We start from the raw sequence: 26802 nt of genomic DNA on the forward strand, positions 1-26802 counted from the left end.
ACGGGCAGGAGACTGGTAATTCTTATGAATGCTGCTGTTTTTATTTATTTTGTGAAACAGGATGATGCCAGTGAGGGTGGCCCCTCCCTCTTTACAACTGTCAGTGATTTCTTGGGACTTCAAACGCAGTATAGGCACATCTCAACCTGTCTGACAAGAAAGTTATTTGTTGGCATTTGAGATTATCGTGTGTGGCAAGGAGTTCATTATTCAAATAGATAAATTCACAAGTGTAAAGACCATACCTCAATTTCACGCTGTTTCTTTTTCTCTTCAAACTGTAATCGTCTCTGCAATTCTTCCAGAGCAGCTCTGTATATTGCATCTTGAGCATTCTGAAGTTCAATAATTTGATCAAACACAGCTCTAAGTTGATTTAAAAGTGCCTGAAAGAGATGACAATGTTTTATGAATAGAGCCTCAACAAGCTAAGTTTCTTAAACAAAACATTGATATTTAGTGAAAAGATATTATAGAACAAGGTATCAACTAAAATTCCTAAAGTGTTCATTAGCTGTTCATTCATTCCCTCACCACACATTTCCTGAACCCTCCTGCTGAGCAGCGCTGTGCTGGGCACCAGCAAAACGTGACCATCCTGCACCTGCACCCACAACAAGAGCAACTGTGACTGCCCAAGTCCCACGGTGGGCCAGGAGCTCTCTATAAATCATCTCCAATCCTCACAAGTTTACAAAAATGAAGTTCTGCCCAAAGTTCAAAGCTAGATAGCAGGTAGTAATGAGTAGAACTATTCCAAGACCTAAGAAAGAATAGGAAAGCATCTCCATTTTTTTTTTAGATATAGCAAAAGCAGGTAATCAAAAATATGAGAAAGAAAATACTTAGTAAAATATAAAAAGCAAATTCAGCAAGGTTTTTAAAAAGTGTATCATATTTTACACCAGGAATAAAAGGATACCTTAACATGAGGAAAAAACTCCTAATGTTTTAAACAAATATCAATGTCACAGCAGGTATCTCCCGTTCATTGCTTATAACTACTGCACAGTAATCTTCAGTAAACAACTACTGTACTTCATTAATCTTTCTCCTATTGTGGCATGGAAGGACACAATGAAACCTACAGCACAAAATCATTTACATAAATTAAAAATGTATACACAGAAAGTACCATCTATATACCCAAGGCCACAGAGCAACACATTAAAGCTGATGCAAACAGCAGGGAAGGGGGTAGAGGAGGGTGGAATTGGGGTACTGGCAGGGGAGGGGATAAAATTAAACCCAACAAAATATGAGTGGCTTTTCATGGACCACTGATGGCAGTGTGCTATGACCGAAAAGAAAGGTTAACTCTACCCTCTGCCATCTTAGGTTTGAAAAAACACACTAACAGTCTGAGGGTGGAGCAGGGGGTAATTTCAATAGTGCAGAAGAAAACTGTGATAAAATTCAACACCCACTCATAATTTAAATAAGGCATCTAAGCAAACTAGGACTAGGGCAGAACCCTCTTAGTTTGACAAAGGTCCTATCAGATGTCTTTGCAAACAAAACAGCCAATAATGAAGCAACAAAGCAACACTTTAACGTCAGGAATAAGACTGGGATTCCCTTTGTGCTTAGAGTCAGCCTAGCTAACACTCTGAAGCGTGAAAAAGAAGCAAAGGCAGACTGTGTGAAATGAAAGAAACAAAACTGGTTTTACTTATAAAAAAATATGTGCCAAGAAAATATTAGACTAGAAAAATTAGAGATCGAAGTAACAAGATCAATACCATTTCAGACCAGCCAAATTTCTCAAATGTAGCAATAATGTAACAAAAGATTTGCAAGAAGTTTATAGGAGAAAAATGACACAACTGTACTTGAGAAGCATAAAAGAAACCGAGATAACAGGAGAGGTTCCAAGCCCGTGGTTGGGAAGACATAACACAGTTGATTTGGGGAGAAACTAAGATGCTGAGTTAACTCTATTTTTAACACAACTTTACAGTTAATGAAGACATTTGCAAAGCCACTTCTCATCAACTGTTCTGCAAAAATATTTTCCGTTATGAAAGGATGGCGATGCTTCAGTTCAAAATTCATTTGCTAAGTCACAGCAGCACCGTTCAGAGTTGAACTCATGTCTGATCTCAAGTGAGACAAAGCTGAAATGAGTATTTGCTGAATGGGTTTTGGAACAAACTGACGCAGGAGAACTTGGTATTTGGCAGTGAACAGCCCACGCTCTCTTTCACTTACTACAATGCACTTACGCAACCAGGTCTTCAAATTACATGGCAACAAAAACAATGTGGACTGATATGGCAAATGATAGAAGGTTGTGATCAAGGGATGATGTTCCTAACATAAAACCACCACGTGATTAACGCAGTAAACTCATCTTCCATCTTCCAAGTTCTCATCCTAGAAGCTGTTCTGTCCTTCTGACAGGGTCTTAAATAAGCAACATAAAAGATAGAGACGGTTTAATCTGTTGTTTTTAGTAAAGATTTATCTAATTTGTTTCTTTATGTAGTCTAATAAAGAATAATTTATTATGTTTGGAAGAGTTAGTCTATCTACAAGGTGACCCACTGACACTGACTTCAAGCTCAGGAGGCCAGGCAGGGCTCTGCTGGCAATCTGTCCACATAGGGTACCTGCAGGAGGCCGTTTTTTGGAAACATCAGTGGTACCGATTCACTCTGCAATTCACAATTTCTCTCAACAATGTGCAAACAAAAAACACAAAAACATGCACAGCCTCCAGCTTCAAGATTATATGTATCATAATCGCCTTGGTTTTCTTAGTGAGTGACATAATAAAAATGTTATACTTAAAATTGCTTATGTCAATAATAGATTGTTTTAATCTGCTTTACATACTGGGTTTTTTTTTTTTTTTTTTAAAAAAAAAAAAAAAAAATCATTTTAAACAAATCATCAAATTAAGAGTTAAGCCATCAGCAAAGGCAAGTTCAGAAATGACCATGAAGTCTCTGGCATGACTCCTTCAATGATGTCAGGTGGGACCAACGCACACATGAACACCCCACTTCCCACTTTCACAAGAGCACTGTGCTACGGATGGGAAGATTTTCTCCCCCGGATAGGGTTCTTAGCAGTGGAAATTGTCTAGGGGCAAAAGCTATGACAACTTATCTTATACAGAATGTTCATATCTGTAAGTGGGCTAAGTCTCCTACATTATCCGTAAGCTGTGTGGAGTGTTACTTTTTTGCCACAACTGGACTGATATCAGTATGGGTATAGTCCTCAATAGTTCAAACATTTTCTGAAACGCATGACATCTAGTGACTGTAAACACCTCTATAAAACACACACACACAGGCACAAAATGGCAACTAACACCTATCTGCCAGCCACTATGGTCAACATTATACTTGAATTATACAATTCTTACAAATCTATTGAAGAGACTAGGATCATGCCCTTTTAAAACAGAACACTGGAGTCAAAAGCTATGAAGTGAAACTCCACCCTCGGTCTACCTGGCTGCAGAGCCTGTGTCTGTCTTGCCACACGACTGCACCATGAGACAGGCCGTGCTGGCCAATGGCACATGAGTCTAGGAACAGAGAGCTATTTGTTACACTGACTTCCTAAATGTGTGCAGACGACGCTCGTCGGCATCTACTGAATACGGAGAGGCAACGGCTGGCAGGCAGCACGAAACCTTCTGTGGTTTTAGTCCGCTAACAAGACCAGGGTTAGTAATAGAGGTTTCAAGGGCCTCAAACCTCAAGAAGTATACTTCTTTTTTCTTTTTTTTTTTTTGAGACAGAGTCTCGCTCTGTCACCCAGGCTGGAGTGCAGTGGTGCAATCTCCGCTCACTGCAAGTTCTGCCTCCCGGGTTCACGCCATTCTCCTGCCTCAGCCTCCCGAGTAGCTGGGACTACAGGTGCCTGCCACCACGCCTGGCTAATGTTTTGTATTTTTAGTAGAGATGGGGTTTCACAGTGTTAGCCAGGATGGTCTCAATCTCCTAACCTTGTGATCCACCCACCTCAGCCTCCCAAAGTGCTGGGATTACAGGCATGAGCCACTGCGTCTGGCCTGTATATCTCTTTAATTATTAATTATCCTCAAAGTATTTTAAACTATTTTTCTGACATAATTTCCACATATTTATAAAAACATGTAAAACATTCCATATAGAAGCAGCTTTGATCTCAACCATTTTTTGACATGATTGATAGTTCTTTAACAATGAAATTCATGGCTGGCTAACCTACATATACTAAAGTTGAGCTGAAGTTAAGGCCCTGAAGTGGCGTGTTTTCCACAGACAGGCCCTGAGGAGAGTGCAGGCCCAGCTGGAGGCAGCCTCTGCCAGTCAGAAACGTCCGTGAAGTCTCGGATGCATTTGAAATTTGCCCCCTACTTCACAGTATATTTGCTTCGAGTGAAAGCAGTGTGGTTCCTTCTTGCCCCAGACCTCAGAATAAAAGGAGAACTCCAGGAAGATTTGCCACATGGAACGTGCAACTTTCAGAACATGGACCCTAAAGGAAAAGAATGTTTGCAAAAAATGTCATGCATGTCTCGCTCTGTTGCCCAGGCTGTGGTGCAGAGGCATGATCTCGGCTCACTGCAACCTCTGCCTCCCGGGTTCAAGAGATTCTCCTGTCTCGGCCTCCCAAGTAGCTGGGATTACAGGCACACACTACCACGACCGGCTGGTGTTTTTGTATTTTTAGTAGAGACAGGGTTTCACCATGTTGGCCAGGCTAGTCTCGAACTCCTGACCTCACGTGATCCACCTGCCTAGGCCTCCCAAAGTGCTGGGATTACAAGCGTGGGCCACTACACCCGGCCTGTTTTGTTCTTATACTGTGTTGCTTATTTTGTTCAGATATTAACCTCAACAACTCAAAAGTCATGGTTTTCTCTTTTGAATACCATAATAGAATATCATTATATCTAGAAAATGAAAAGGTATTATTATTTTCTACAATTTTTATATCCAGTTTAGAGTATATTCTTTTTTCAGCACTACTGCACTACTGTTCCAATTCTGTTCAGAAACTGTACCTTCAACATTAAACTTTTAATAAAATTATCTGAATTATTACCAATGTGGCTGCATCAGAGGATTTCTAAGATTCCCCATTTGACAGGAACCCAAGAAAAGAAGACGATTCTTTTGGTTTCTTGTTTCTACGCAGGTGGGAGTCTTACCCTCGAGTCGCCGTCCAGCAGGCAGCGGGAGATGATGGTGTCTAAGAACACCTCATGTGCAGCAATGATGTGATCCAAATCTTGGGCCTGCTGGACTTTGTTCCAAAGCTCATCCCAAGAACATTCAAGCACCTGGGAAACAACAATTTAAAGACGCTAGATAAGCTCATGTTCTTCCTAGTGTAGCATCACTCATTAAATATATACCACCTATGGGAGGCTGAGGTGGGCAGATCACCTGAGATCAGGAGTTCGAAACCAGCCTGGCCAACATGGCAAAACCCCATCTCTACTAAAAATACAAAAATCAGCTGGGAGTGATGGTGGACGCCTGTAATCCCAGCTACTCAGGAGTCTGGGGCAGGAGAATCGCTTGAACCCAGGAGGCGGAGGTTGCAGTGAGGTGAGATCGCACCATTGCACTCCAGCCTAGGCGACAGCAAGACTCCATCTCAAAAAAAAAAAAGAAAGAAAGAAAGAAAAAATTATGCATATATACACATATATATACACACACATAAATATACACATATATATACATACACACATATATATACCATGCAAAAGCCAAGACGTGACTTATTTAAACTAAAATCAACACAATGACTGAAGTGTACCTCAAATGTGATGTAATACTGCATCTGATGAATGAAATGGACCATCTCAGAGGCCAAAATGTGACACTGGTGCAGCACCCCGGAGAACTCTGCAAGGGAAGAGCTGACGTCAGAGGTGCAATGCAAGTACACTTACCGACAATGCACTGTTCTCCCTTACCCACCTGCAAGCTACCTTAAAACAAAAAATCAGTCATTTAAATTCTCGACCCCTTAACAGGAAACAACCTCTCCATAACCAATTTCTGTGCAGTTCAAGCTAAACAAAAATTTAGCTATCTAACCAAGTAGTACTATACTACTTTACCTAATAAGGGCCTAATAAGGAATATATGAAACAAAATATAATTGTATTTAAAAATTAAATACAAAACATTTATTTTCTAATAATGCAGTGCACTGAATAAATAGAAGCTCTACTTCATGGCTTTACAATTAGTTTGCCTGCTGTGCATGAAACATTTACTATTCCCTGGCTCTCTGGAGATAAAGGTGACATTTCTTTAAGGAACCGACTGTGGCCTTACCGCCTGTGAGAAAGAGGAGCCTCGAAGGAGGTCAGCGATGAGCTCAGACTCTCCTTTTATCCTTTAGGAGATCACACAGCCATCACCAGGCTGGAAGGTCACCACAGAGCACAGTTCTCTGCTCGCACTTTTAATTTTTTGTTCAAAGACTATGGCAGCATATTGTTACACTAATGTATGTGATGGCTCAAATCAGAGCTAGGCCCATCAGTGAGGTGATTACAAAAAGGCTTTATAACACGGGTCAGCTTGGACATGTTTTGTTACTGCTTCAAATGCCCTCAATGAGTTACCTCGATAACGAGATCGAGACTTGCTATGCATGCAGTTGTGTGAGACATCAGTCTTGCCTCTTCTCAAGACAGTAAAGAAGAAGTGGAACTTAAGCCTCTTTATAGAGTGTGTAAAAATAACAGTGGCAATGCATACTTTTTAAAAAATACTCTTTCTGTAAGTTAAAGATCAACTGACACCTTGCAGTTTTGCTGTCTTGGTTTAACACATGACAGCTTGGTCAGTAGAGAAAAGTGGGAGAGGAGGAGATAGAATTCTAACCCTTATAAAATGTAAATTCTTAAATAGATGATCAACTTATACAAGCATGAAATATGTATGTGAATTGTATGAACGCTGTCCGAAGGCACAGATTCCACTAACGGGCAGCATCGCCATCCGACTCTGGCACCCAGTCTCCAGGGACACGCCGTGCACCGGGGAAAGGAGGAGGACGTACTGCAGAGAAGGACACTCCTCACCTGCCCGGTGCCTGGGCCTCAGGAAGGGGCTAGAATTCTCGAACACAGAGGCTCAGGTGAGGGAGAGCCAGAGAGTTGTAAAGCAGACAGTGATATACATTATATACCAGCACTTACCTAAATATGGCAGCCAGTAACAAAAGATGTTTAAAAAAATAAATTTCAAAAGACAAAAAAAGAACTTGCTTTCAAGGAGGCAGAAGAATTTTTAGTTAGGGATCATTGATGGCAGACTTAGATAATGCACCTTTCAGATGGATAAAATTCATTTTTTAAAGAGAGGGATGACACACTGTCCCTCAGGCAATGAACAGGCAGGAGGTGGCAACCTAACCACCAGGAGCTCCAAAGGGCCCTCGTCCACATCCACGCACCGCCCAGCACCTCGCAAGGGAACACACCCACTCAAGGGCTCAAGCGCCTCCCCTATGACTGATGGATCAGAGGCATATCCAAGATTTACTTACAAAGTTGACAACTCTACAAAGAATCCTCAGCGCTCCTTACATGGCCCCACAGACAGTTAAACACAGTGAACTATAGCGTCCACAATCATGAGATGCACTCTCAGCTCTAAGACCCTCAGAAGAGACCCAGCTGCCCTCAGACCTGTGACATCTGCCGAGCATCTGTACCCACGGGGCTTCCTGCAGACCCGTGACATCTACCAAGCATCTGTCTCATGGGGCTCCTGCAGCACAGCGTGCATTCCACATACCCCAAGTATCTTTCTTGCCATTAGGAATCTACAACCCACAGATATGGTCAATGTGTATCCGAAGAATGGGTTCAGCTTTGAGGTTCATCTGAAATCCTAGAATTATGAGTGTACTTTTCCCTACTAAAACTATAAATAAAGTCTAAGATTTCTAATCGAGTAATACTCAAAACCCCTCGAACTACAATTCCTTTTCAATGTAAAGGGGCATAATAAAGTGGTGTTTTAAGTGATGTTCAGCCATGTTATGGTTTCAGTGAGATTTTAAGGTCAATAACTACCACCTGCACTCAACTTTAGGTTTTAACGCAGAGCTCAAATGAGAGGTCTGTGTCTTCCCCCACTGAAGTCACTGAACTATAATGGAAAATCTACAGCCAGTCTTCCCTGGAGAACAGTGAGTATTTAAAACATTCTACAGGTGCACAGAGTGTACATATATTTGTCCTCAAGCTATTTCTCGGATGTGATTTGATTTCTTTCCAGTGCAGCAAAGTTATATGAAATAGTTTAGAAACTACTTGTGGAAGGTTTTTGTATTTTTATGTTAATATTATCACAGAACTCTGCTGGATCTTTTCACTGGAAAACAAACCGACAAATCCTACAAGTCACATGCCATGACTCTCTCACAGGTCTCACCCTGACATCCGTTGTCTCCATCGACCCTTCCCCAGGTACATGCTCAGTGTGATCCTAAAATTTAGCACTGCTGTGCACTTGTGCACAGTGAGCACAATCTGTTTTATTTTCTAGCCTTTTCAAGCAACTACTCAGGTTATACTTATCCATCCTGACCTCCTTCAGAGAAGGTTGAAGCTGAATGACAAAATTGTAGATTTCATCTAAAAATGAAAGGTGAAACTTCACCTAAAAGTTTACCTTCACCTAACAATGCGAAGCAGGCTACTATCAGCACTTTCTTTGAGGGACTTTAGATTTGCTACAGAAGCATAAAAATTTTTTCTGGCTATTCTCCATTTTCTGGCTCCTGCTGGGGGCTGCGTGTGTGATAGAAGCGGCTCAGTCCCATGAAAGCTCAGGTCTGTGCTACTCTGCTCCGCCTGCATTTCTGAGGCTTCCTCCAGAATTATTCTCAGGGTCAGTCAAGCCGGCAGCATCTGAGTAACATGCTGGTTTCTCATGGTACAAATATGCTTTTGCTAACGTCTTCTACATTTCACTGTTGTGCTATTTATGAAACCAGGAATTTTTTTCTCCAGCTTCAAATCGGTCTGAAAGTAGATACACAGTGATTAGTGATTAAATCACTAATTCTATTTCAGAATCTCTGATTTTCTTGAGTGTACAATTTCTCTGATTAATGTTCTAGATTCTTTAATGTCACGCTGGGAAATAAAAATGCTACTGAATGGCCACAAAACAAAACAAACACATCTACCAAACAACACTGTCATGCAATGCTCAGTTCCAGCCTAAACTCCTGACATCCCACTCCAGCCCATCCCAGTGCTGCCTGGGGCCTTCCCCTTCTCTCCCTCACTCCCAGCCTCAGCATCCCACAGCCCTGGCCCCACCAGGTTTGCATTGCTTTGCTGTCTTGGCATTGGCTCTGCCTGCATCCCTCGTGCCCCCTAGTCACTCCAAGCCCGCCTCTCCCTCCTAGCACACCCTTAAAGGCTAACCCATACCCCCTCACTCTGAATCCATCTAACCACCTCCTGGCCTCCGTACACGCATCACCTGGTCCTGCTGGCGCCACAGCCCAAGTTGCCCTCAAATCCATTCCCTTCCCTCCAGCCCCGCAGCTGCTGTAACCATAAAGGCCAACGTCACCGCACACGGATTATTACAACTGGCTGCCCTGCTAACCGCCACGGTCGCATCCCAGGTTCATTATTCTCAACTACCTGATTCCAGACCTTCAGGACGTGCTCCTGGCTGGGCTCTCCAGCCCCATGTTGCAGCACAGTCCCCCTCCACAGCTTAGCTGAACATGCTGCTCTCCTCCCCACTGACCCAAACAGCTCATCCTCACCTGTCAGGGGCCAGCCTGGACACCATCACCACTGGAGCCTTCTGGAACCACCCACATCTGTCAGATGCCTCATTTAAACATTCCCATGCCACTTCGTTTTTCCCGTATCGATTGACTGTAAGTTCCTGTGTAAACGTCTGTTCTGCCCTAATAGGCCATGAGCTGCTTGGCCACAGGGAGCTGGTTGGTCACCTCGTCACTGGGAACCAGCAACAGGGAGCACTAAGTGGGCCCTCAATGATGATTTCCTGAAAGAATGCGTGATTTGGACACTCGACGTCAGAGCAGGCAGTCTGCATTCCTCCAGATCTCGAGTACTCAAACTCACACCTTTCAAAAGGTTTCTATAAGAAAGGCCAATTTAGCAACAATGTGAATACAGGTGTTCTTGCCTTTTACAGTCTTAAAGTACTACCAGCGAATACAGCTTTCCTTCTAGAAAAATCATCTCTTATTGTGTCTACAATGAGTACGGAGGACAGCATCTTCAATGGTCTTCTTTTGAGACAAAGCTCCTTAACAGTGAGAGACATATGGTTGCTGCTGTGAGGACGCTGCTACTGAAAAGAAACCTCGTAAAACCATCCACATGACAGAAGTCTGAAATCCCTACAATATCACAATTATTTTTCTTTCCCAAATGAGAAATTAAACACCACAGGCAATAGTATTTCTGAACTTCTAACTGCTCTAAGGCTGTGATGGCTATGAACTCAACTCACAAGGCACAACTAGTCCTTTAGTTCCTAAAAAATTCCACTTACACCTGCCAACATGCCTAGGATCTCTTTACCCAGCACTCTGAAAATATATTTTAGGCACATGTTTTAAATGTGTTTTTATGGCTGACCCACAAGTAACTATATAAGAATCCCAAAAGCAAAGCAACATTGGCAAAAGGTCCAGTGAATACAGGATGCACATCTCCTGCAGGGCCGACGCCACACTGGACGGCCGATACACAAAACTGGGCGGCCACTATCTCCTCCCGCTTGGGCAGCAGCTAAGCACCAGGCTCTTCTGTAATTCTCCGCTGACCCCTAAAGGCTGTCGAAAGAACTTCAAGATTGACTCAAACACCGGCTCTTAAGGACTTGTTCAGGCACCTTCCACCAGAACCCCCTCACATGCGGAGATGCCCCTACAGATAGCATCGAGTACTGCTAAACATTATATTTGTTTTTTTAGAAAAGACCTTAAAACAATTTGTCCACAATTTCAAAATCACCTCCTCAACCCATATTTATAGTGATGCTACTGTATTTAAAAGCAACCTTATCAAAGTCACTTTAAATCTGATTTATTTTTCTCAAGACTAAGGATCCAAACAACATTTGTTAAGAACTAGGATTGTTTTCAAAGTCTCTAACCACCTTTAAGGATCTCATCCTTACATCATCTGCATTCCTGCTCTCCCAGGCAGGTAATCACGGCAACAGTGAACTTGGCGGGCACTCACCACAGGCAGGTGCTGTTCCAAGTACTTTCACTCAGACTTAATCCTGACAACACTAGGAAGTAAGTGTCATCGCCACCTCATCCCCCAGATGAGAAAACTGAGGCAGAAGATCAAGAAATCAGCTGAGGCCACACAGCCTCAGAGACAGGTGGTGGGGTGGGGACCCCCCGGGCAATGTAGCTCTAGCACCAACGACTCAGCTTCAAGTTTCTATCAGTTGGGGCCAGGCACAGAGAACTTTTTATATCTGTATTTGTATGTTTCACTAAGGATCCAAAAGACTTTTGTTAAGGATCTTTTGGATCCTGAGTGAAACATACAATGAATACAGCAAGCACACCTGCTGCAGGGCCGAGGCCACACTGGACGGTTGATACACATTAAGGATACAAAACACAGATAGATACACAAAGAAATTTTTAAAGAGAAAAACTTCAATTCATCCTTTATCATTCACTGAGTCTAAGACACTGTCATTTGTAAGATGAATCGTTACTATATGAATCATCAAGAAAGTAAAACAGTTGCCAATCACACTGACAGACACCCTGACCACAGTCCTGTGCGGGAAACACCCTCTGAACCCACTGCTCAGATGGGCCCCTCACAGGGCACTGCTGGCCCGTGGGCACCTGCCTTTCCTGGTAAGATAAAATCTGTGGTGCTGCTTTACATGGAAAAGTGGCATTTTGGTTCTTCTCTCAATAATAATTATGTGCTTCATGGATTTCAAGTTTATGCTCCACTGCTATTTCTACACCTTTCTGCAAACACAGTAACTTTTCATTTCAAAACAGAGCCAGGGTGAAGCCAGGGTGTAATCTTTTTGAAGGCAATGAACCGCAGCTGTGGCCAGTACTAAAGGCTGTGCTGTCGGAGCACAGAGCCCAGCTCCAGGAACCAAGAGGAGCTGGGGCCAGGTTTACGCAGCTGCAGGCAACAGGAGCCTGCAGCTCAATAGACTTTAAGACACACTGAGAACATGAAAACAATGCGTATCTTAGACGTGATAAAATATGGTTAAAAGGAAAACCAAAAAAAAAAAAATGTAGTATGAGCTATTAAACCTTGATTTACCTTATTTTTCAATATATTGGGCCAAAACCAAATTTGGGCCAATCCAACCTTTTCAGATTCTGGGTCTCAGGCTGCTCTCCACTATACACTAGGGAGGTTTGACTGTGGTATCTCCAAAGTGCCTTCTACTTGAAAGTTTTCTAATTATAAGGGACCTGCTAGTTTAGATGTGGCCCCACCAAGCTATTTCCATGGCCAGACACTGCTCTTCAATACCTACACAAGGAAGCTATTCATTTAGACGCTACTTTTCTCGAGAGCACATTTCATTCAGTGGGATTAGAAAAGATAAAGGAAAACCTGTAACTTATTATCATTACATTTTAGACAAGAAATAATTTAGTGTCTAGTGTACAAGCTCTAATTTTAAAATGTAGTATTATTTACATCTCATTTTAAGCTAGTGGAGTTCCATTATCTTAAACAGTGGCTGAGCACAGTAGCTCACGCCCACAAACCCCAATACTTTGGGAGGCCAAGGTGGGCGGATCACTTGAGGCCAGGAGTTCGAGGCCAGCCTGGCCAACATAGTGAAATCCCATCTCTACTACAAATATTAATACAAAAAATTAGCTGGGCCTGGTGCACACGCCTGTAATCCCAGCTACTCAGGAGGCTGAGGAATGAGAATCGCTTGATCCTGGGAGGCGGAGGTTGCAGTAAGCTGAGATCACACCACTGTACTCCAGCCTGGGTGACAGAGCAAGACTCTGTCTCAAAAAAAAAAAAAAAAAAGCCAAAAAAAAAAAAAAAAAAAAAAAGCCCAGGCACAGTGGCTCATGCCTGTAATCCCAGCACTGGGGGAGGCCAAAGTGGGCAGATCACTTTAGGCCAGGAGCTTGAGACCAGCCTGGCCAACATGGTAAAACCCCATCTCTACTAAAACTACAAAAAATTACCCAGGCGTCGTGGCGGGCACCTGTAATTCCAGCTACTCAGGAGATTGAGGCAGGAGAGTAGCTTGAATCTGGGAAATGGAGGTTGCAGTGAGCCAAAATCACACCACTGCACTCCAGCCTGGGTGACAGAGAGAGACTCCATCTCAAAAAAAACATAAACGTAAATCTCCACTAACCACTGTTCCCTGAGAACTTCAGGGACCATTTCAGAGAATTAACATTCTCTTAAGAGCTCTCTAAAAACTCACTGTCTAAACATTAATTTTTGTCTCAGATGAGTAAGTTAATGTCTTAAAAACCAGAGGAAAACTAAGAAAGTGTTATTTCTGAATCAGACTTCTATTAGAACCTGACTACGTAAATTTCATCTTGATTCTTCATGAAAGATGAACACATCCTTGTTTTCCCTCAAGGACATAAGAGATCGATTTTATTTCTAATAAAGACCAAAAGCAAATTATTTCAATGTCACTGTTTTGAAAGGGGAAAGGGAGGGAAGCTGAGGGAGAAAGAAAAAGCCTCCATTCATTCCCTCCCCACCCCACACAAAGGCTGAGAAAGAACACAGGCTCAGTTACCTGTATTGGTCTATTTCATTTTGTGAAATGTTATCTGAAACATGAATTTAGTTTCCAGTAGTAGAAATATTTTTTAGATTAATTGAATCTAACAAACCATTTTAGTATTAGCCACTGTGTTTTTTCCAGCTGACTGGCAAATACATAAAAAGCTGCTACCATCCAGGATTGGTAAAGCCATGAAAAGCAGACAATCTGACATGACGAATGGGTGCGATCTTCTTGGTAGATCATGATCAAAAACTCTTGCCCCCAGCAAAGCACTGTCACATGTAACTACTTACTGCACACCACGGAGCAAGTTACTACTTTGATGAATATTGCTAAAATAATAGGATGATACCGTTGATACTTTAAGTAAGACTAAGCTGTCCTCTGCACACCACGCCCATACAAGGCCTCGTGGCAGCTGTTGATGGGAGCTCTCTACAGGGTCTGTCTGTACTCTGCTTCAGATTTATCATTAGCAGGACATTTCTAATGGGCTGGATTAGCAAAATCAGCTAGCTGATTTCTGCTCATGAAGCTGCTTGGCCATGAACTACTTTAAAATACTTCTTTATTAAAGGTAAGAACACTGATACCCCAACAGAAACACAGGTAAAACAATTCCTGAAAAAGGAAATATGGTAGTCCCCCATACAGTTTCTCTTTATGCTGTTTGTCACCTGCTGTCAACGGCAGTCCAGAAATAGTACATGGAAAATCCCAGAAATAAACAATTCATAAGTTTTCAATTGAGCACCGTTCTGAGTAGTGATGAAATCTCACACCATCCTGCTCCATCCTAGCCAGGAAGTTAATCAACCCTTTGTCCAGCAAATTCATGGCGTATCCAACCCCACCGTTAGTCACTCAGTAGCTTTCTCAGTTATCAGGTCAACAGATCACGAGAAAAAAAGGTGAGCACAGTACAGTGAGATCTTTTGAGAGAGACATAACACCCACATAACGTTCGTAATAGTATGATGTTAAAATAATTCTATTTTGTCATTAGTTATTGCTGTTAATCACTTACTGTGCCTAACCTATAAGTTAAACTTTACCATAGGTATGTACATATGGGGAAAAGCAGTATACGTAAGGTTTGATACTATCTGAGGTTTCAGTATCCATGGGGTGGGCAGGAGGGTCTTAGAATATATCCCCTGTAGATAAAGGGAATACGATATAATACAGCAAAACAAAGAAAAAAAGAGGCCAGGCGTGGTGGCTTATGCCTGTAATCCCAGCACTCTGGAAGGCCAAGGTGGGAGGATCACTTGAGCCCAGGAATTTCAGGCTAGCCTGGGCAACAAAAGGGGACCCCATCTTAAAAATGAAAATAAAAGTGTTCACCCTCATCAATCATTTTAAAAGCATAACATTTAAGAAGCATGAAAGTTGAAATGAACTTCCATTTTCACCTATGAATTGACAATTTATTTGAATTAATAGCCAATGTTAGCAAAAACAGTGATACAGACAACTTTCAACAATACGATCTGGGCTTACTGAGATGTGAACTAAATTGGTACATATTTCCCAAAAAGTGATCTGATAATATCAATAGAGTGAGAATATGAATACTTAGTAAATAAAAAGTCAAACTAAAATTGAAACTGTTAAGCAAGCAGTTCCACTTCTATCTACTCTCAAGAAATATTCAGAGGCATATTTATAAAAACATGCATGGCATTATTTATATCAGCAAAAAATTGGAGAAAAAACAACTACACGTCCAAAGAGAAATGATGAAATCACATGTACATGAGGTAATATCGTGCTATTAAAAATGGTTCAGAAAAAGTTTCAATAGCGAGGGGGAAGGATCAGCAGAAGCAGCTGGAGTCAAACTCTGTGAAGCAGGATCCTAGCGATATAAATAAATTTTATAAATAATAAAATATGCATTTTCCCATACATAGAAAACTGATCAAAAAATTTATTAGTTATCTCCAACTAGAAAACAAAACTCATTATTGATATTCAATACAATAAGAGAAGAGCAAACTGACACAGACGTTGCTAAACTGATAATCAGATCAGAAAACTGTATCGCAACCAGCCCATATTTCAAGTTGATATGGAGCTCGGCCTTCACTGAGGCTTATTTTGACATGTGACAATGACAGCATCCGTTTGGCCTTGAACTGGTCTCAATCCACTATAAGAAAGATCCTGCCTCGTGAAGGGGGCAGCCAGGAGCCGATCTACTTGGTGGTATTCACAAGAACGCAGGGGGAAGGAAAAGTCCAGGCAGTAAGTACACATCCAACTAAAGCAACTGTGAGCAAGGGAATCCGCAACAGTGGCGAGAAGGACAGTGTGAAACCGTGGAGAAAGGAAACCCGCAGAGCCCCAGGCTGCATGCAGTCCTCTCAGCACGGCCCTCCTCCCGCCTCCCCTCCAGTGGCAGCACATTCACAAGAAGGGCACCCTGCCCGCAGCCATCACTGCCTTTAAAAGAAAATCTCCCCTTCGCTTCCCTCTCAGCTAATTCAGAGGATTCCTACCATTCATTTCCCACTATAGTCAAGTATCAACACCCAATAAAAACCGACAATTCTACAAGTCATTGTTGGCTCAGACAGGCAACTCCCTGCCCCACAGCCTTCGGCGGGGGTCTCTATTCTGGATCTCTGGTAGCTGCTCAGGGATCAGCCTGTGAGCTGGTAAAGAAGCAGAGATCATGAACTGCTTTCTCCAAACAACTGCTCTCTTTTTATTCTTAATAATTACTTTTCACCAAAGGATTAAAGGCATATACCATTTAGTTCTTCTTTAGAGACATATGTACTGAAATACTTTCTCAAAGGTTCTGACCAAATCAATTTTATATAAAGACTTCAAAATTACTTGTAATTTAAGTCATTCAATGTTTATAACATTAAAATAATCTTGACAATCTGATAACTAAGAATTTTTACTATAGTTTTAGATTGTTTTAAATATTATATTCCCATGTTCTGGTTTATGGACAAAACATTAAAGAAATTCTCAAAAACAATTTAGTTAAAACACTGTGTGAATTCTAAATGAGTCAGTGATTTATTAAACTGCTTTCCTTAAAAATAGGCAATTTTTTAAAAGTATATATATGAACATTAGAATAAAAAATAAATGTGATTTTAAAAGAAAGTTCGCCATCTGAAAAAAATATATAGCTGTCACCGTGAGTCTACCTTAACTTCCGCGGAGTTGCTGGAAACCACACCCAGTGGGGGCTGGAGGCTGCTGGGAGTGTGTGCAGACCCGTGACCGTGCTGGGGGCTCACCTGGCATGTTTCTCAGGAGCTTTGCATTGCACATGTGTCCCTTCCGTATGTCGGTGAGGATGTATTCCATCCGCTTTGCCCTCCAGAGGAAGTTAAATACTCGTAGGTAGTGGCTCATACATTCTCGAGTAAACACCTGGGATAACAGCAGAAGACGAGTTTATAGTATTCCCACATAAGAATCCTCTCAGTACAGGTCTCAATCTTTTTTTAAAAAGGTACATTTTATCGAACTATCATAATATAACAACCACACTGATTACTATATGCTAGGCAGCATGTAAGCAAACTCACAGTAACAGAAGGCAGGCATTTTTATGCCAATTGTACAGATGGGGAAACAGAGGCCTAATGTTACACAGCTTGCAGTTTATCAGGATTTTCAATCCATTTTAGACTAGTCTAAACCTAGTCTAAAATGTAGACTCTTCACTGCAACTCCCCGCAACCCGCCTGAGGGATCCGTGAGGCAGGGTTGCACTTTCTTCTGTAACAGTAGCTCCTAAGGGTGGTGAATCTCATGGAAGGTAGGACTAGAAGAATCTCCAGTCTCAAAAGAATCCTTCAGGTTATTTTCACCCATTTACTTTTATTTTGGGTTTTTTTGTTTTTTTTTTTTTTTGAGATAAGAGTCTCACTCCGTCACCCAGGCTGGAGTGCAGTGGTGAGAGCTCGGCTCACTGCAACCTCTGCCTCCTGGGTTCAAGCGATTCTCATGCCTCAGTCTCCCAAGTAGCCAGAATTACAGGTGTGTGCCACCATGCCCAGCTAATTTTTGTATTTTTTAGGAGAGATGTGTTTTTGCCACGTTAGCCAGGCTGGTCTCGAACTCCTAGCCTCGAGTGATAGATTTGCGTTTTTTAAATAAATCTATGATATAAACTCTTCTCCTTGAGTCCTTCTACTAAAGTAGAGCTTTACATACCTAAACATTTAAGAATATTGCATGAGCAATTGTTTATGCACATGGCATGACAACTTTGACACTCTTAATGAGATCTGTAATACTACAAAATAATTATCTCTTATCTAGGCAATGTTCAGTTTACCTATTTGTCAAGGCACTCAGACTTTGTGAAGTAATCAATGCAATTTTCTGTACTGTCGTATCTTTTATGCTATGAAAATAATACATAATGTATGCAAATTAACAAGGCAGGAGATATGAAAGTTGCTAATTTAAATAATTTGTTAAGGCCGGGTATGGTAGCTCATGCCTATAATCTCAGTACTTTGGGAGGGAGGCAGGTGGATCACCTGAGGTCAGGAGTTTGAGACCAGCCTGGCCAATATGGTGAAACCCCATCTCTACTAAAAATACAAAAATTAGCCAGACATGGTGGCTCATGCCTGTAATCCCAGCTACTTGGGAGGGTGAGGCAGGAGAATCGCTTGAATCCAAGAGGTGAAGGTTGCAGTGAGCCAAGACTGTGCCACTGCACTCCCAGCCTTGGTGACAGAGTAAGACTCTGTGTCAAAAATAAATTAAATAAATAAATAATTTGTTAAAATATCACACTGCTTTTTGCATTGTAACTATTTTAAATTGTTTAGGATATAAGTCAAAAGAGAAAAAGCTAATTTGAATATGATGAGAAATTAAATTTTAGAGAAGTTATACACTTAAAATATAGTAGCTTTGATCAATAAAGGTTACACACAAGGAATTTATGTGTAAAAAGGAAATTGCACCAGCAGTTCCCATCTCACTGTAGACAGGAGAGACACACTTACCAGTGGCAGGTTTCTTACCCCCAAGAGGAAAGAGGGTGAGTGTGCCCTGATGCAATTATTTCAGCAGTGTGATATGCACCCTGAGAGGCAGGAAAACAGCACGAAGCAGGCTCTATCAGAACCACTACATAGAAATTTTAGAGCCCAACTATATTCCTTCTCAACAATATACTTTTCCCAATACCTCAAAGAAATGCACTGTCCTTCTTCAGTATTTCAGATATAAAAATGATTGAAGTAAGTTTAGAGGGGTATCTTGGTCAAGGAAATTTATTCAAGTCTGATTACTTTAAAAATGAGCACTAAAAAGAGGCATTTTAATTGCAGACATGTAAAAAGACAGCTTTCCTGGTCAGCCTTTTATAATGTGGTAACTGTTATGTAGGTAAAAGCACTATGAACAAAGTACAGCTTCTTCCTCATTGGTTTAAATGAATACTAAATACCAAATTTTATCTAAGTAGTAAAAATATGATTACCCTAAAATACACTTTATCCTAAACTTTCAAATTATCCTAAACTAGTTGCCACAGTATAAGAATAATGGTACAAAATCAACAGTCCATTTATTAAGGAGTTGCTGAAACCTATGATAGAACAAATGATATTTTTAAGAATTTTTAAAATAATAGAGCATTTCTGTACTCAATAATCATTTAAAACACACACACAATTTTGGCTTAAGTATTCATTCAGTGAGTATATCTTAGATATCGAGTGATCACTTGAATTAGAAGTCCCCAGAGAAGAAAGCCAATTTCAAACAAAATGTTTAACAATCTTAATAGTTGTAAATACTATAAAATGATGCAGGATAATCTTACAGTTGCAATTGGTCCGTCAACATGATAATCGAGGCTGAAGACATCCCATCCAGTGTCACCTGGAGAGACCTAACAACAGAAACAAACACATAACTGCAAGACCTTAAGCTTATTGCTGAAGAACTTGTTAATGCAAAGAAAAAGCAGTAAAATAATGCCCAATTGTTAAAAACTGCTCAGCAGTTCTGAGTGCATCTTCTTGTTAACTTCTACAACCTCACCAATTAGGCAATAATGAGCACACAGTAGGTGCTCTGCAAACATCTGGCAATGAATGGTGTGTTTCTGAATGAATATTGTGAATATGTGTTTAAAATTCATCACCATTTGCCTACAACAAAAACCCACTGCCTCTAAATATGTTCCAAATCTTTCTATTCCAAGATGACTCTTGCAATATTTGAAGAAAACCAACCATTCTGCTAATGATCTTTCATCACAACTAAATAAATAGTGGGTTTATGTTCATGATACCCATACCCTTAAGAAAAGTCATGTCCTACCAAACTGAAACTAAAAACATCAATTTTCTGATAAATACCATCGTACACCATGTCTTGTGCTCCTGTTGGATTTACTATGAAAAGAAAGCACCATTTTCTAAGCATCTGTGATGTGCTACCCAGCACAGGGCAAGGGTGTCATGCGTTTTCTCCAACTTAAGCCTAGCAGCCCCGCAAGGCTCCCCGCTGCAAGATGGACAAACGGAAACCCAGATGGTGTAGAGGGAGGAGATGTGCTGACCAGGCAGTAACAAACGACAGAGTGGAGTTCCTACTCAGGCTGCCCAGTTTCCAGAAAAATAACGGCTAGCTGTGCCTGAAATAACATGGAAAACACTCGCTAGAACAACCCAGCCCAGTGGGTCCTCGGTGCCGGGGCGGCGTTCCCAACACGCAGAGCCACAGTACCTCCAGCAGCCGCACGTCCAGCCTTCGCAGGATCTCAGGACTGTCAAACTGTGCGTTGGTGGCTCTGACAGCGGTTTCTAGAATTCCAGTCAAGTTATGCTGATACAAAGTCGTAGCTGGACGGACAAGTTCTGGTCTTAACAAATTTTTTAAAAATTAAAGAAAATATTACTTCAATTCTTAATGAACTTTAAAAAACGTATAAACTATTAAAAGTAAGAGTTCAAATTATAAAAACTCAAAAGACAAATGGGACCAATACAACAATGTGGCAACAAAAGCTTCAGAGCATTAACTGCAAACAGGGCTTACTAATTATTGTGGAGTTACATTTCTTTAAAATCTCAAAAATACTGATTTTGGCCAGGAACATTTGCTCAAGCCTGTAATCCCAGCACTTTGGGAGGCCAAGGTGGGCGGATCACCTGAGGTCAGGAGTTTGAGACTAGCCTGGCCAACATAGTGAAATCCTATCTCTACTAAAAATACAAAAATTAGCCCAGCATGGTGGCGGGCACCTGTAATCCCAGCTACTTTGGAGGCTGAGGCAGGAGAATCGCTTGACCCCAGGAAGCAGAGGTTGCAGTGAGCCAAGATCGCGCTGGGTGACAGACAGAGCGAGACTCCATCTCAAAAAAAAAAAAAAAGATTTTGATTCAGCTTAAATTGAAAGTACTTAAATGTGCTATACATGTTAACAAAGTTTTCAAACTTCAGGCTGGCCTATGAGTAGCATGAGCTGATATAATTTCCTTTTAGACCCAATGGGAAGAGGAGAGGTCTCCATCAAATCAAAGCAATTAGGTACATGGATGTCATGATTCTAAAGGGCCAAGAACCACTACACTTTCAGCAAGCATGTCTTGAGGGTTACTGATATCTGCTTTTATAAATATAAAGCTAACACGTCTCTAATCTCTAATCAGGGGGTGACCAAGTTAAGATCACTAATCAACTCAGGTAGACGTGTAAGCTCTGCAAAACACAGGGCAGAGACAAGGTGAAAAAGACACACAACGTCAAATAAACCTAAAAACTAGGAACTTAAAATATGACATTGAGGAGAAATGAATTTTTCATTTTATAGCAAGCACGTGATACTTTCAACATTAAGATTGGGCACAAGGCAAATGCATTCAGGCGGCTCTATGATGTGACCTATGACACCATCAGGGTCCTCCAAACCTCACTTTGGCTCCTCATCTCCATCTGCACCAACTGACCCACATACACACCCCATTGCTCCCACAGCATTAGAGAACATTTCCCCTTTAAAAGCTCATCACCACTCATACTTCAAACAGGTGTTGACCTCATCACGACCAGCATTTACTGTACTAGTGAGCCTTCTTTTCTTACAAACCTGTTAGCAGGCATCAGCTATGACTAAGGCATGAGAGTGTCACAAGCCAGCTATGGCTGTGTATGCCTCAAAAAGCCACATGAGTTTTCACACAGGAGACTGGCTTCTGGCTAGAACGTAGGATGTAAGAGCTTGCATGTCTCAAACAGTGGTTCTCAATGTGTAGCCCCCACAAATGCAGCATCACCAGCAGCTAACTGGCTGGAAATGCAAATCCTCCACCCCACACCTGAGAATCTCATTCTCTGAAGTGGGCCCACAAGCTACTGCAGCAAGCTTTCTAGTCTGTGATACACTGAAACTTGAGGACCTGAGGCCTAAAACAATTGCTTGCGGAGCACTGGCAGGGTTCACAGCTAAGTTACTATTTTGTGTCTTAAAGGGAACATTTATCTTACTTTAAGTGTCCTAAAAGGAACACCAAAAAAGAAGTTTCATTCTTCTAAACACTTGGGTGAAAATCTCCAGGCCCAGGCTGGGGACCCCTGGGATGCTCATGCCCAGGCTCACGCTGCCTGGGCCGGGGTCTGCACTGTCTCTAGACCCAGGAGCACAGCAGGCTCTGGTCCAGAACTGGTGGAGAAGGACATACATTTAACTCTGGAAGGGAGATGCCAGGAGAAATGTCAGGGAGCAAAATGAAAAGGGTCATAGTTTTGTTCTGATGTGAACATTAACTACAAATATAAAAGTAAAATTCAACTTTAAAATATATATTTTATTTTTCAGCTTTACTTCAAACTCAAGCTAAAGTTAATTGCGATTAGACCAACTCCTCATACGTGAAGACTGTAGGCCCCACAGTTTTGGAAAGAAATGCCAGTTTCTCTTATGAATAAAGCACAGAACATGACAATGATGCTCTGCTGATAACCAGAGAAAAATAAAGGGGCTTCACCTTTTGAAAGTTTTACATTCTTTTCAGATTTTATTTTAAAAAGCTCGAAGAATTTAACTCATTTTCTTTTAGTATAATGTATTCTTTTAAACACAAGATCCCTTATCATGTCAAATATATTACTTATTTACAGAAATCAAAATAGTGCCTTACTTTAGCAAGTCCATTAAGTGCCTTATAAAGTCTCCTTGACCAAGAAGCAGGTACCGCCTCATTGCCTGCATGTGGTCCAGCAAGCTGTACTTTTTATTGAGAACATCCAGCAGGTATTTGCTGGTCTCAAAATAAGCAGCATCAATCTTCCCCTGAAATGCATTTTCTAAGTCTGTGAATAGGTCTGCAGCTGTAAAGAACAACAAGGAAGAGCACACACGCATATGTAATTTGTATGTCCACAGAGGAGAAAATGAAGGCACACACATCCAGACTCAGGGCCAACCATTGTCTGTGGTATCAGTAACAGACTGACCCCAGGCACAGGCAGCTGGACATTCCACAAATGAGACCAGAGCCCTAAGACCACACAGATGAAAACAATTCTGCCAGCTGGGTTCACAGCAGACACCTACATGTGTGTGTTCATGATTTCCAAATCCCTTAATACACTGTAACTAACCGTAAATCTCACCAAAACACACTGGTCAAGTCAGTGCTGAGTCACCCTTCCATACCCATAAGATGTTTCCATAAATTAGTCTTAAGACCAAAACAGCACATGCAAATAAGCTTTGTGAATTGTACAACTCGCAAAAGTTGAGTAGTATTATCATGCACCATAGAGTGAACTCTACGGAGATTGCTGGAGACGTCTAGGGGACAAAACCAGATTGTCACCAATAAAGACGCCTGGCTCTAAGCAGTAACATAGAGGAAGAAAGCATTTCCATAGCTTTCTATTGAGAAGAAATCGCAGGTGGAGACTATACACATAACAGAGCTTCTTACAGGGCTGATTTACATCTACAAAGCACAAAACCATTTTTAAAACTTATATGAATATTTCATTTCATTAAACCCACAATAATACTTAAGCTAGACAATAACCCCAGTGGAAGGAACAACCTCAGACTGAGAGAAGGCAAAACGCTAGCTAAAGACTAAGCAAGGACAAGAAAGGCAAGATCTTCTGATTCAGAGTTTAAGTCTCTTTCCGCTATCTGAGTTACCCAGTTTAAATATACCACAAGACTCTTACGATTTGTTTGTCCTTCAGAATAAGAAAGCAGTTAAGACAGGCCTATTTTAGTGTTGCTATTATTCCAATTACACACTGGCAGCAAAAAACTAAGATGCTCCCAGTGAAGAAATTAGTTATCTGAGGATGAGTGAGGTCTGCCTGGAATCATGACACCACGGAACCCCTTGATGAGCTCACCACAGTCCTGCTTTAAGGGCATGGGGTTCTATTTCCGTTGATCTACGTAGTTTTAATGATATAAAGATTTTCTCTAGAAATGTTTTCATTATACCCTTGTTTGAGTCATTAAAAATTTTCATTCCAAAGAGAAGGTTTGAATCAGTCTTAGCCCAAAGCAGCCTATGAAGACACAGAAACCGGAGCCTCTTTGGAACTCTCTTTGCTCCTTCAGAGTTGAGGCATCTCTCGTGCTCCAGTTTTTAAATTCTCACTATTTATTCTTTATTCATACTTTTAAATCTTCATAACCTTTTCACAGATAAAGATGAATTTGACATGTTCTCCTGTTTTTTGACCATTATTAGGATTCTTTCAGGATTTGTATCTTCTATCTTCCAGTTACACTATAAATACTCAACAGCAGAAACTGCTCTCCACAGACCCTGGCAGCCATGTACAGGAAGACGGGGACAGCAGGAGTCGTCACAGAGAAGCAGCAGCGTCAGCAGCAGCAGCGCCCCATCACCCTCAGCATCTGCAGGGGACCAATCCCACAACCCCCACAGACACCAAAATCCCCTGATGCTCAAGTCTCTTCTATAAAACGGAGCAATATTTGCACCTAACCTACACACATCTTCCCACATACAGTAAATCATCTCTAAATTACTTATACTATCTAGCGCAATGTACATGCTATGCAAATAGCTGTTAAACTGTCTTGGTTTTTTTGTATTTTTTTAGTGGCTGCATTTTTTTTTAAGTGTTTTTGATCCTCAGTTGATTGAATCTGCAGATGTGGGGCGGTGGGTATGGGGGCCGCCGGCAGCACAGCAGACGCGGCGCTCACACAAGCAGCAGCAACCTTCATGGAGAGCCTCCCGCACAGCAGGCGCATGGGGACGCCCTGTCCCAGGCACAGCCCATGTGTGTGCCGCCTTCTCTAGGAACTATGAAAGGTCACAACTCGAACACAACTGCTCTCCCAATTCTTCTTCCTTCCACCTCTTCAGTGTAGAAGCATTTCCCCAAAATCTGTATTGGATCACATCTATCTCTATTCCAGGAACTCATCTGGGGTCTATGCACCCCCGCAAAAAAAAATACATGTAAAATTAGGTCTGAATGCTTTAGGGTGAGAGGGGTCATGGCTCTCACACGCCTAGAAAGGGTATCTGCCCTGGACCACACGGGAGCTCTTGCTACACCATCCTGCCTTGTCCTGAGTTACCATGGTGAGATAAGTGCTTCCAAAATCTCTATATTCGGCCCTGACTTTTAACCAGTTTCAGTATAACATTTCCAATACATGCTGGAAGCTTCCACTAGGAAGTCCTCTCAGCTACTGAAAACCAAATTGCCCTAAATGACACTCCTCTCTCAGTGCTATGCTCTCCCGAAATTCCCTGCTGCCCTTCCGACTTGGCCTCACGAGCTCAGAGTTCTAGTGCCATCACTGACTCTTCCTGATCCCCAGCCCTCCTGTCCAGAGAGCCAAGTCCTGTTAAGAGAACATCTGTCATTCCAGTAACACCCGTAGCTAAAACCACACCCAATAACCTATCCTACTTCCTACATGAGGTCCTAGTCTGTCTCTCTTTAGTGTGTCACATTATTAAATAATAACTTTTTATTTTCACTACAATCTTCAGATAAGTCCAATTCGTCCTATTTCCCATCTGCACTTTCATGCACGTTATTCCTTTGTCCTGGGCTGCACGATAACCCACAACCAAATTCTCCTCCTCCTCCACGGCCAGTGCAATTCCTGCCTCTTTCCAAAGCCTTCCTGTTGAGCCTTGCCTGAAAATACCCAAAGCGCTTCACCTGCACATCTCACGGCCCTGATCACTTTCACCTTTATTACTGACTACTGGTTATTTTACTACGCATCTCCTCTCCAAGACCAGACTAATAAGCTCATGAAAGGAACGGTCACGGTGAAGTCATCGTCTCTTTCCTGTAGCTACCACAGTGTCCTACGCAAAGTAAACCTTTTGAATGAACCATGACAATATAAATAGCAAATACAGCCAAAACTGGAGAGCTATAAACATAAGTTAGCCATACACAAAACATCATGAAATTACTGAGAGTGGGGCAGGCAGCAAATGGGGAAAAGGAAGAGAACGAGGGAAAGCCTGAGCACTTCCCACAGGCTGAACGCTCACGCGGCATTCTGAATGCAATAAACACAGTAAGTGCAATAAGTCCTGGCTCTTCTCCAAACAAAGCCTTTGCATCCCGAAGAATGGGCTACCATTAGCAATATTTTTTCTGTTATTTCTTATTTTGGCACACTGCCACTTTATCATTTTAAAAAGTAACAAATTATTAAGAAGGACAAAATAGCTATACCTATCCCAACACTTACTGTATAACTGTATAAAAAGGAAATTAAAAATTTACACAGTACTATATATATATATACACACACATACATAATACTACGTATTAAGGTGTTTCAGAGAGTAATTCCAATAATCTATAAATCCTATGGTACAAAAAATACTTTTAAGTAATCTGTAACATCAGCACATCATCATCACCATCACCTCCACTATCATCACCACTATCACCATCATCATATCATTACTATCACCATCCATCACAATTATCATTGTCATTACTATCATCACATCACCATCATCATTACCACCATCATCACCATCAA

The 26802-nt window shown here is 41.5% G+C and overlaps 1 protein-coding gene across 1 annotated transcript in view; it reads right to left on the reverse strand.

The window, feature by feature from the left end:
* Positions 1–26802, reverse strand: part of TUBGCP3 (tubulin gamma complex component 3) — a 96582-nt gene that overhangs the window by 12156 nt on the left and 57624 nt on the right. Inside the window, exons 14-20 of the mRNA XM_032151344.2 lie at positions 22925–23114; positions 20511–20646; positions 19600–19668; positions 17042–17177; positions 5773–5861; positions 5156–5287; positions 246–386 (exon numbers count right to left, since the gene is read on the reverse strand). Coding sequence (XP_032007235.1) covers positions 246–386; positions 5156–5287; positions 5773–5861; positions 17042–17177; positions 19600–19668; positions 20511–20646; positions 22925–23114 — 893 coding nt within the window. The remainder of the gene's footprint in view (positions 1–245; positions 387–5155; positions 5288–5772; positions 5862–17041; positions 17178–19599; positions 19669–20510; positions 20647–22924; positions 23115–26802) is intronic.

This window comes from Hylobates moloch, unplaced genomic scaffold (genome assembly GCF_009828535.3).
Source record: "Hylobates moloch isolate HMO894 unplaced genomic scaffold, HMol_V3 SCAFFOLD_4, whole genome shotgun sequence".
In the NCBI taxonomy this organism is placed as follows: Eukaryota; Metazoa; Chordata; class Mammalia; order Primates; family Hylobatidae; genus Hylobates; species Hylobates moloch.